Source organism: Octopus bimaculoides, chromosome 11 (genome assembly GCF_046866305.1).
Source record: "Octopus bimaculoides isolate indiv1 chromosome 11, ASM4686630v1, whole genome shotgun sequence".
Classification (NCBI taxonomy): Eukaryota; Metazoa; Mollusca; class Cephalopoda; order Octopoda; family Octopodidae; genus Octopus; species Octopus bimaculoides.
Genome location: NC_142938.1, coordinates 69,480,416 through 69,492,915, shown reverse-complemented (window position 1 = coordinate 69,492,915; position 12,500 = coordinate 69,480,416). Strand labels below are relative to the sequence as shown.

Sequence of the window (12,500 nt, the reverse complement as noted above, 5' to 3'; positions counted from 1 at the left end):
GCTCATGGCCGGCCGACCGAGAAAGAGAAAGAATCAGGGCGCCAAACTTGGATATTGATGACTACGCATTCGCACGAGACAAGGCGTTACTACAGGGCTCCCCTGCCAGTGCGGAACGCACGAAAATAGAAAATTGGAGGAACGCCTGAGGCAGGATGGCCACTGAAACCACCCACAAGATGTGGCACAAACACACTCAAAGAAAAATCAAAGAAATGAATGTACACTTGTGAGATACATGCATGCAATGTTTCTGAAAGGAAAAAAAATATATGAGTGCACAAGTGTGTGTGTGAGAGAGAAAAAACACAACCTAGTAAAAGTGTCTGTAGAGAAAAAATCCAGTTTGTATAAGAGTTACACAAGATGATAGCATGTCCATACGCAGGAAGTTGTGGTCAAGGAGCAGAGCTGTGGTTGAGCGTCGATGCTGAGACTTGTGTTACCTGGTACGGAATATTCTATAAAAGTTACACAAGGAGATTTGGAATGTTAATACGCAGGAAGTTGTGGTCAGTGAGCAGAGCTGTAGTTGAGCGTCGGATGCTAGGACTTGTGTTACCTGGTACTGAACATTCTGGATGGTCTGTTGAACGTGAGTGGAAACATCCACTCTAACAGAGTCGAAATAAAACCGCGCTTGTTGATGTTGGTTGCTTGTGTACTTGGAGAAATCATGTTGATGTTGGCGATGCTGGTAGTACGTTGAGTCGTATTGTTGTTGGCGATGCTTGTAGTTGGTAGTGGTTGTTGATGGCGACGGCGGTGTGTAGTTGTAGCTGGAGATGCTGTTGAATTCGGAGCTGCGAGCGAAAATGAACAAAAGATCTCGATGCAAATGAATATAAGCCAGTAACTCTTCCATTCTCCGGCCGAGAGAAATGGAGAGGTGTGAAATATGCTGAACTGGGAACAAGTCAGCATCAATAAATGTTATGTACTCACTGAAATGTAACTGTGCATTTTTACTGCTATTTTCAGCAAGTAGAGGACGCTGTGTAAGAATGAATTGACGTCGCGTGAAACACGTAGGAAATTGCTCAAAAAGTTGTTAGGATGAAATAACCGTGAAGTTTTTTGTGTGAAAAACCACAAAGGTCTTAGCAATAAAGAAGTTTTCGGTTATAGGCTTTGGAAGTCATTGACAAAATGAAAAACTTTAACGTAGAAAAATTTTCTTAGTTTTTCACTTGTTTGATGAGAATGTAGAGGCAATCCTGATGTTGAACGTCGCGAAGCATACGACTTCAATGGCTGTTGAAATGAGGTCCGTAGATCTTTTAGCTCGAGGTACTAATTGTAGTATTATTGGTCGCAGTTCAGATTTTCGTGGCTGCGGTTCTCGTCTTCGGGGTCACCAATTATAGGAAAGTGGTTATACACCATTAGGTGTACACCCGCTTTCCTATATTAAATTCTAAATAATAACGGAACGCAGAACTCTGAACTATCAACACAACAATATTCATTTATGGAGGAAATAGGCAGCTTAAATCTTGGTTGCTGAGACGTTGGAATGTTGGAATGAGCTGTCCCCAGAGTTGGAATGCTGGAGAGACAGCTTGACCCGTCCATGCTCATGGCCGGCCGACCGAGAAAGAGAAAGAATCAGGGCGCCAAACTTGGATATTGATGACTACGCATGCGCACGAGACAAGGCGTTACTACAGTGTTTTTAAGCCATCTTACACTGAGGATTTAATATAACTGAGCTGAGGATGGAGAGATTAAGGCAGATACATAATACCCAAACAGGGATAAGGTTCTGAGGAAGAAGGATATGATGAAGTGTTTTGTTATAGGGTCTTGGTGATGGTTAGAGATCTGTGCTCAAAGATACAGGGGTTGGACAAAATAATGGAAACGCCTAGCATCATAGCATCATAATTTTGAAACATCTATAAAACCGTTGAAAGCTTGTCTATTTTTATGTTTTTTGATTAATTATTAGTGTTTTGCTAAAATTGATCTTTCTTTTCAGATATCATCAGAAAAAGGTAATTAAAATTCATTAAAACGACAGATCTATTGGACTTTCAAAGAGGTCAAATTGTTGGTGCTCGTATGGCAGGTGCTAGTGTAACGAAATGTTTGGTGTATCAAGAAGTAATGACAGCTTTTGAGAAAGAGGAAAAAACCTCCTCGTCAAAACAAAACTCCAGAAGAGAACCAAAACTTTCAGATAGGGACTGTCAAACTCTTACGCAAATTGTTAGAAAGGATCACAGAAGTACATCTCCCAAAATTACTGCAGAACTTAACGACCACCTTGAGCACCCAGTTTCCACAAAAACTGTTTGCCAGGAGCTGCACAAAGCCGAATTTCACAGGAGAGCTACAATGAGAAAACCACTGCTTTCAAAAACAAACGTTGCAAAGCATTTAGAGTGGAGTAAAAACCTACAGGATTAGTCCCTAGGGCAGTGGAAGAATGTTATTTTCTCGGACGAGTCATCTTTTACCTTATTTCTGACCATCGACCGAGTATACATGTGGAGACAGCCAAAAGAAGTATTTGACCCAGGCTGCCATCTTCCAACTGTTAAACATAGAGGAGGATCTGTGATGATCTGGGGGGCTTTACCTTGGAAATCCACCAGCCCAATGGTTTCCTTTCATGGCAGAATTAATAGTCAAGACTATTTAAGCATTTTATCTGATCAAATTCATTCTATGGTTGTGGAACTGTTTCTGGAGGGAAACGCAATCTTTCAGGATGACAATGCAGCAATTCACACAGCTAAAGTTGTAACTGAATGGCACGAGGAACATTCTAGTGAAGTTGAACATCTTATCTGGCCACCACAGTCCCTAGATCTCAATATTATTGAACATTTATGGTGCATTTTAGAAAAACAAGTAAGGAGTCGATATCCTCCACCATCATCACTACAAGAACTGGAGACTGTTTTAGCTGAAGAATGGACAAAAATTCCTTTGGAAACAATTCAAACTTTATACGAGTCCATACCTTGTAGAATTCAAACTGTAATTACTGCCAAAGGCGGTCCTACCCGATATTAAAATAAATTTGTTTGAAATCTTAAAGTGTTTCCATTATTTTGTCCAACCCCTGTATATGTAATGATTTGAGTTTTTATTGATGCATTATATTGTTAGCAAGCTTGGAGAAGAACATAAGTGACTATGATTGTAGTGACAGTGGTGTTGGTAATGGTGATGGTGATGATGGTTGTAGTGAAATAGAGGGAACACTGCTTGATAGTGATCTAATGATCATTGAATCATACTGAATGTGGATTTACTAATGCAGCAAATAAGCTGCTGCTTGTGTGTTAATCAAGAATGTGGCTATGTGGAAGAGAAATCAGCTTTACAAATCTATATTCTGATAACTGTTGCCAAAAATATTAGATTTTTCATCATGGTCACTGGCATTGATCTTAGCCAAGTAATAACTAATGTTTTCTTCTTCAGGTAGTTTTGCAAGTGAAGTTTTATTATTAGTATTTATCTTAGCCATGCAATTACTGAAGCCATCATCTTCAGGGGGTTCTTCAGCAGTATTAGATTTAGTACAGTTTTCCTGGTCAAGAGTCTTATTCACTGGATCATAATCACAATTTTGTTTTTTACTAGAAACACGACCTGGAATAAAAAGAAAGTTTTGTTAAGTCAGTCATGAAACTTTGGTAAGAAGTTCAGTTATGCATCTGATTTTTTTCCCCATCTCAACATAGATGAGGGCTTTCATGAAAATTTATATATTTACAAATCATTGGAGCATGTGGTTTTCAGAATTGGATTTCATTCGACTTTCAATCTTACCATTCAACTATGAAGCTCATTGGAATTTGTTCTCAACCAGGAGCACAATGCACTGGGTGTTGTAAGATCAATTATACAAACATGATTATATGTAGTCAATTACGATATTTCTGTCAAGGAGTTGATTATGAATCTGTACTTGTGTATGCAGCTCTGGACATGATTTACTGAGGAACACTGGAAGTTTCCCATGCAATAAATTTTTATTCAAAGGAAAGGTTGCCAACTCAGGTGTGATATACCTTCGCAGCAATGCTATTGCAGGTGTTGTTGTCAAAATCTAAAGAGCCAGAACAGATCCTACACAGGGTCTTACATGACCTCCTAACATTTCCACCAATCTAATCACCCTGGATTCCCTCACAAGGTCCAGTCCTTGTTGCCATGTGGTGGCTTGTCTGCTTCAATGACTTTGAGAGCTATGTCAGTGGAGTGCAAGCTCTTGGTATGGACTCTTATGCTAGACAGATCAAAGGATAGAAGCCAGGCTAATATGGACCACCTCTTCCCAGAGGTAAAAACTAGTTTGCATAGAGCCAACACTCTTACCTGAAAAGAAAAAAGCCAAGTTACTGAAGTACTGATGACAATTCAAAACCAACAAGGCTTGGGAGAGGAAGGGCTTTTCTCAAAGAAACATATGATGTTGTGTAGCAAAATCTGAAAGTAAGCTGCAAGAGAAAAACAGGGATCCAACAAGTGAGAAGCAGATGAGACAGTCTAAAGTTGAAAACAGTGGAGAAAAGTCCACTGTTGACCCTTTTGATACCAACCTTCCTGAAACTACCTCTGGCTCTGTAATACAAATGTTTTATTTTCAAAAATTCTGAATTGAAGTTTTCCACCAAACCTTAGTCACAATTTATGTTCCTAACACTAGCTTAATGATAACTAAGTTGTTTTACTAAATTCTTTGTTATATTTAAAATTAATTGAAAGAAACACAGAACATCTCAACAGAAATAAGGTGACGAAAGGGTTAAAATATGTAATAGAGAAACAATTCTTAACCTTTTTGATATCAACCCAGCTGAAACTGCCTCTGGCTCTGTAGAACAAATGTCCTGTTTTCATTAGTTCTGAATTAAAATTTTCCACCAAACCTTAGTCACAATTTATGTTCCTAACACTAGCTTAATGATAAGTAAGTTATTTTACTAAATTCTTTGTTATATTTAAAATTAATTGAAAGAAACACAAATGAGTAAAAGAGTATCTCAACAGAAATATGGTAACAAAAGGGTTAAGTAAGTAAGTACCAGCTTGTATTGGTACCTTTTTTTCATCAACCACTGAAGGTGAAAGGCAATGCTGACCATGGTGGAAATATAACTTGGGATGCAGAGAGTTAGAATAAATACAATGAGATGTTCTACCCACTGCTCTGTATTCTGCTAATCCACTGTTTTTTAAATGCTAACCACCACATATATCCCTGGTGGTTCATCACAAACTTCACACAACTACCATCTGCACCACCAGTGTTACATTTTCATAATTTGAGGAAATATTTTATTCTACAGGATGTCCACAAAATCTGGGTACATGGGGTTTAACACATACTTTAAGAAATTATTATTTCTTATATTTAATTGTTTATGTTATGATTTTATTTACTCCATGTACCCACATGGGGATTAACACATATTTTAAGAAATACTATTTCTTATATTTAATTGTTTATGTCATGATTTTATTTACTCCATGTACCCACATGGGGATTAACACATACTTTAAGAAACTATTATTTCTTATATTTAATTGTTTATGTCATGATTTTATTTACTCCATGTACCCACATGGGGATTAACACATACTTTAAGAAACTATTATTTCTTATATTTAATTGTTTATGTCATGATTTTATTTACTCCATGTACCCACATGGAGATTAACACATATTTTAAGAAATACTATTTCTTATATTTAATTGTTTATGTCATGATTTTATTTACTCCATGTACCCACATGGGGATTAACACATACTTTAAGAAACTATTATTTCTTATATTTAATTGTTTATGTCATGATTTTATTTACTCCATGTACCCACATGGGGATTAACACATACTTTAAGAAACTATTATTTCTTATATTTAATTGTTTATGTTATGATTTTATTTACTCCATGTACCCACATGGGGATTAACACATACTTTAAGAAACTGTTATTTCTTATATTTAATTGTTTATGTTATGATTTTATTTACTCCATGTACCTACATGGGGATTAACACATACTTTAAGAAATTATTTCTTATATTTAATTGTTTATGTTATGATTTTATTTACTCCATGTACCCACATGGGGATTAACACATACTTTAAGAAATTATTATTTCTTATATTTAATTGTTTATGTTATGATTTTATTTACTCCATGTACCCAAACTTTCTGGACACCCTGTGTATCCTTGACATGGTTTTGAAGATATTTAAATAACATGAGTGCTAAATACTGATTTCAAATGTTGGTACAAGGCCAGCGATTTACAGTTCAATGGGTGAAATGATTAAAAGATGAAGATAAAAGATATATTATCAGGATTTTGTAGCAAACTGTATCAATAAAATGGGTTTTTACTTACATCTTATGACAACCAGTAAAACAAGGATCAGGATAATGAGAAGGACTCCTCCCAAAATAATCATCCAATCATAAGAAGCCTCCTTGTTTTTTGGTAAATTCACATTATTTGTGAATGCTAAAACATTGGAGGACAAGAAGAAAAATAAAGCAAGAAAATACATGAATAATACAAAATAAGGTACAGTTCTATATTTAAGAGATGAGGAATTATTTACATTTGACGGATATTCGTCCTCATCTTGTTTGTTGTTAACACAACGTTTCGGCTGATATACCCTCCAGCCTTCGTCAGGTGTCTTGGGGAAATTTCGAACCTGGGTTCTCATTCCTATCGATGTTACTATTATTATTATTATTATATTATTATCATTATTACTATTATTAATCAGGTCGCTGCCGTGAATCGAACTCGGAATCTTGGGGTTAGTAGCCCGCGCTCTTAACCACTACGCCATATGCCCGTGGGCAATTATGGGGTGAATTTTTAAGGCTTATAAATCTATTATTTTTCTATCCTTCCTCAATACCGGTTCCCATATGCTATTCATATCTGCACTCGGTCTGCTTAGGAGGTTGTTGTGTCCTAGCATATGTGCTGCTTCTTTTAGTTTTCGTATTTTCCAGTGTTGTTCCCTGTCTATTATTTTAACTTCATCCCATAGGGGGAGGTGGTTTCCATTTTTCCATACATGATCAGCTATACCCGATTTATCGATATCTCCTCGTGTCACAGCTTTGCGATGTTCTTCTACCCTTATTTTGAGGGGGCGACATGTTTCGCCTTTGTATAACCTACCACAGCTGCATGGGATGGAGTACACGCAGTTTTTGGTCATATTCTCTTCTGTTGGTGGTTTTACCCGAAGGAGATATTTGCGAAGTGTTGTATTGCTCTTGAATACTGCCCTGATGTCATATGGGCCGCATATCTTTTGTATCTTTTCGGAGAAGCCTTTCACATAGGGTAGACAGACTGTAGACAGTTTATTGGTTTCATCCTCTCTTTTCTTCATAATTGGAGTAGATAGTATGTTCTTGGGGTAGTTGTTTCTTAATAGATTGTTACTGAGCTTGATCATTTCCTCGTGGTGGGTATCACGATAGCTACTTATATTCTTTGCTCGGTGTTTTAGGCACTGAGCAATTCCTCTCTTTACACTGTATGGATGGTGGGAATTGAAGTTAAGGTATCGTCCAGTGAAGGTTGGCTTGCGATATACGGATGTCCTGAATCCATACTCGGTGCGTGTTATTAATACGTCCAGGAATGCCAGTAGCAACATAAGGGTAGAAGAACATTGCAAAGCTGTGACACGAGGAGATATCGATAAATCGGGTATAGCTGATCATGTATGGAAAAATGGAAACCACCTCCCCCTGTGGGATGAAGTTAAAATAATAGACAGGGAACAACACTGGAAAATACGAAAACTAAAAGAAGCAGCACATATGCTAGGACACAACAACCTCCTAAGCAGACCGAGTGCAGATATGAATAGCATATGGGAACCGGTATTGAGGAAGGATAGAAGAATAATAGATTTATAAGCCTTAAAAATTCACCCCATAATTGCCCACGGGCATATGGCGTAGTGGTTAAGAGCGCGGGCTACTAACCCCAAGATTCCGAGTTTGATTCACGGCAGCGACCTGATTAATAATAGTAATAATGATAATAATATAATAATAATAATAATAGTAACATCGATAGGAATGAGAACCCAGGTTCGAAATTTCCCCAAGACACCTGATGAAGGCTGGAGGGTATATCAGCCGAAACGTTGTGTTAACAACAAACAAGATGAGGACGAATATCCGTCAAATGTAAATAATGTACAAAATAAGATATTTACAACAAATTCTCTCAGATGTCAAAGCAGTTAATTAAAGTAACTGTTACATACCAACTTTATAATCTTCATTAATTTCTGTCTTAGTAGATGTTGTTACCGGCTTCCTTCTGTTATCGTCTGCAAAATAAACGCAAAATAATAATAATCCTTTGTACAATACGCACAAGGCCGGAAATTTCCCGGAAGGGGGCTAGTCGATTACATCAACCTTAGTGCATAACTGGTACTTATTTCCTTGACCTCCTCCAAAAAATGAAAGGCAAAGTCGACCTCAACGGAATTTGAACTCAGATGTCAAAGCAGTTAATTAAATTAACTGTTACATACCATCTTTATAATCCTCATTAATTTCTGTCTTAGTAGATGTTGCTACCGGCTTCCTTTTGTTATTATCAGCTGCAAAATAAACGTAAAATAATAATAATAATAATAATAATAATAATGTTAATAATAATAATAATAATAATAATAATAATCCTTTCTACAATACACACAAGGCCTGAAATTTTGGGGAAGGGGGCTAGTCAATTACATCAGCCCTAGTGCATAACTGGTACTTATTTTACTGACCCCAAAGAAGATGAAAGGCAAAGCCGACCTCAACGGAATCTGAACTCAGAACATAAGGATGGGTGAAATGCCGCAAAGTATTTTGCCTGGTTTGCTAACAATTCTGCCAGCTCGCTACCTTAACAACAACGACGATGACAATGACGGTGCCAACAAAATATGACGACAATGACAACGATGATGATGGTGACGGTGGTGACGACAATGATGACGACGACAACAACAACAACAACAGCAGCCCTGATGCAGTACCAGGCAGTGACTCTCATGGCTTTCGATCTTAACTGATTGGAAGTGCTATCATGCATAAAAAAAGGGCTACAGTAACTCAATACCATAAATTTGCTTGTCAGCTGCTTGACCATAACCAGCTGAGCATGTCCCTTAGTGGCCAATGATATGTACATCTCTGATCATGAGCAGAAGTAGTGGGGGAACATCATAGTCATGTGTTGAGAGGAATTCTTTGAGGTTTGAATAATTCACCTTTGGAAATATGGGTGTTTCATTCATGATCCTTAAACAAACTTTATTCAGGGACCTTTTGAGCAGGGTGGACTACTCAACCTGAAGAAAATTCTAACTGGGCCTCACCTGCAAGGTCATGCACAGTTTATCTTGATATAAGATCACCATGTCATGCACATATGGTTGTGATGCACATCCATGGTGTACCCTTATCAGACAGGTAGTCATGATTGGTATATTGGGCTTCATATATTTGTACCCCAGTGTCACTTTGATGGCATGCACTGCTCTCTCACTCAATAATTATAACAACAATAAGGGACATTCACCTTGTCAACATCAAGAGGGGAATCTTTTAAGAAGATTCAGTGTTACCTCTGCTGATTTTTGTTTGTTTGTTACCACTCTCCTTGGTTTTGGTGAAGATTGGAGCTGTTTATAAACTACAAAAACCATGAGACCATTTAACTACCTGCTATTTATGGATGATTTGAAGTTTTACAAAGCTAGCAGGCTATACAAATTTTCTTATTTCTTTACTGCCCACAAGGAGCTATGTACAGAGGGACAAACAAGGACAGACAAACGGATTAAGTCGATTATATTGACCCCAGTGCATAACTGGTACTTATTTAATCGAAAGGCAAAGTCGACCTTGGTGGAATTTGAACTCAGAACGTAGCATCAGACGAAATACTGCTAAGCATTTCGCCCAGCGTGCTAACATTTCTGCCAGCTCGCCACCTTATACAAAGGCTATACAAATTTTCTAACATGAAGCCCAATGGTTCTTGGTCTAGATAAATGTGCTGTTCTTGAACTGAAGAGAGGGCAAAAAGTAAACAGCAGTGAAGTACAACTTCCAGATGACAAGTGTAGATGATGAACACCGGGAAAAAAGAAAAGATTTGAAAAGATTTTTCTGAATATGTCAGAAGAGTGAAAAGCTATGTAGATCCAAACTGGATGGAGGAATTTTGGAATTTATTGCATTTTTAAATTTTGGAATCTATTTCTTTCGAGAATTCTATTTTTGAATTTGGAATCTATTTTTTTTTTTTTGAGTTAATTTTAGTTAGTTTTTGTTTATTTTCAGATCATTAAAATCGAATGTCAAGTTAAGAAAAATGAGCATTTTCGACACCTCCTTTTTTTAGCTTTTAATCAAGCTTCTAAGGCTGCAAAAGCTGCTCATGACATTTGTGCTGTGTATGGAGAGGGTGCCATAGCTGAAAGAACCGCTCGTGATTGGTATGCAAAGTTCAAAAACGGAAATTTTGACCGCAAAGACGCACCTCGTTCTTGTCGTCCAGTTGAGTTCGACGAAGAGCAAATAAACCAATTTTTGCACGACAATTCTCATCAAACGACAAGGGAACTGGCAGAGAAAATGGAATGCTATAGAGAAGCATCTTCACTCGATGGGAAAGGTTCAGAAGTATGGAGCGTGGGTTCTGCATGCTTTAAGTGACAACAACAAAAATCAACGAGCCACAATCTCCGCTGGTTTGCTTGCTTGTCACCGCTCAACTCATGGAAACAAGCAATGATTTCTTTACTGAATTGTTACTGGTGATTAAAAATGGTGCCTGGACATCAATATGAAGCAGCATAAGGAATGGCTTAGCCCTAGTAAACAAGCAACACCGAGCGTGAAACAAGATCTTCATCTGCATAAAACGATGTTGTGCATATGACGGGACTGGGAAGGGATTATCCATTACGAATTGCTTGAACGGAACCAAACTGTCATTGTAGAACTCTATGTTCAACAGATGGAACGACTCAACACGGCTATTCAAGATAAAAGACCTAATCGGCAGCATGGAGTTCTTCTGCTGCACGACAATGCCCGCCCTCATATCGCAAATATGACCAAGGAAGTCATTCAAACGCATGGCTAGGAAGTGCTGTCACACCCGCCGTACTCTCCTGATTTGGCACCAACGGATTTCCACCTCTTTCGATCTCTTTCAAATGCTATGTGTGGAGTTTCGTTCAGTACTGATGCAGAATTGAGAGGTTGGTTGGATCAATTTTTCGAGTCGAAATCAGGTGATTTTTACCAACAAGGTAGTGAAAATCTTGTTGAACGTTGGGAAGAAGTTGTAAACAACAAGGGTGAATACATTATTGATTAATTAATTATTTTTTATAAAACCTTTTAAAAAATTTAAATTTAAAACAATGGCAGGAACTTAGTTGTCAACCTAATAATATATATATATATATATATATATATATATATATATATATATATATATATATATATATATATATATACACTATATACTATATTTACTATATACTATATTTACTCATATATAAGTTTCGCCCCTAATTTAGTGTTAAATCTTGGTACAAAATATTTTCTCTTCATAGTTTTAGCTTTGCTCCATGCATAAGTTGCACCCCAGTTTTTACAGTTAAAATCAAGTGTAAAATGATGCAACTTAAGCACAAATAAATATGGTATGCACATTTATGTATTTATATATATCTAAAATATTTTACCTAGAAAACACTTGCGCGATAAACACATGTAAAATTTTGAAGTAAAATCTTTCTCACAGGTAAGAGAAAATATGGTCTGAAAAAGAAAAAAGAGAATGAATATGTTAAGAACAATCATATGTCATTCAATGATGAACAATAATCTGAAAGAAAGAGTAATAGGTAATCTTTATAACCAACTTTAAATGGACGTCTTGTTAGAACTCTGAATATTGTGTTATAAGCTTTGAGCGATCCTCTCATATAGGTGCTTGGTGCATAAAAGCACACACTGATCATAGCAAATGAAATTTGTCTGTTATTGGTACCAGAATTTCCAAATCACATGATTTCAGTTAATTGCACATCCTCAGTGGGAAGCACCAGTCATCTCATGGCAGTCAGAGCTCACTGCAAAGACATATAGAATTTCAACATCTGAAAAGATGCTGATGCTGCAAATAACGAGCAGGCTTATTAAAAATTAATTATTAATGATGGCATGAGCTGGATGGTTTGACAGAAGCTGGTAAGCTGGAGAGCTGCACCAGACTTCATTGTCAGCTTTGGCATGGTTTCTATGGCTTGGTGCCTTTCCTAATACCAACTACTTTATAGAGTGTACCAAGTGCTTTTCATGTAGCACCAGCACTGGTGTATTTTTTACATGGCGCCAACACCACAGGGGTCACCAAGTAACTTGTGAGATGAAGACCTCTCAGCTGAAATTGCAACAC

The 12,500-nt window shown here is 37.1% G+C and overlaps 1 protein-coding gene across 1 annotated transcript in view; it reads right to left on the bottom strand.

Annotated features, from left to right (window-relative positions):
- Nucleotides 1-12,500, bottom strand: part of LOC106883651 (uncharacterized) — a 70,296-nt gene that overhangs the window by 1,043 nt on the left and 56,753 nt on the right. Inside the window, exons 5-9 of the mRNA XM_089360326.1 lie at nt 11,785-11,860; nt 8,560-8,628; nt 8,284-8,349; nt 6,378-6,494; nt 1-3,609 (exon numbers count right to left, since the gene is read on the bottom strand). The exon at nt 1-3,609 is cut by the window's left edge and continues 1,043 nt beyond it. Coding sequence (XP_089216452.1) covers nt 3,335-3,609; nt 6,378-6,494; nt 8,284-8,349; nt 8,560-8,628; nt 11,785-11,860 — 603 coding nt within the window. The 3' untranslated portion in view covers nt 1-3,334. The remainder of the gene's footprint in view (nt 3,610-6,377; nt 6,495-8,283; nt 8,350-8,559; nt 8,629-11,784; nt 11,861-12,500) is intronic.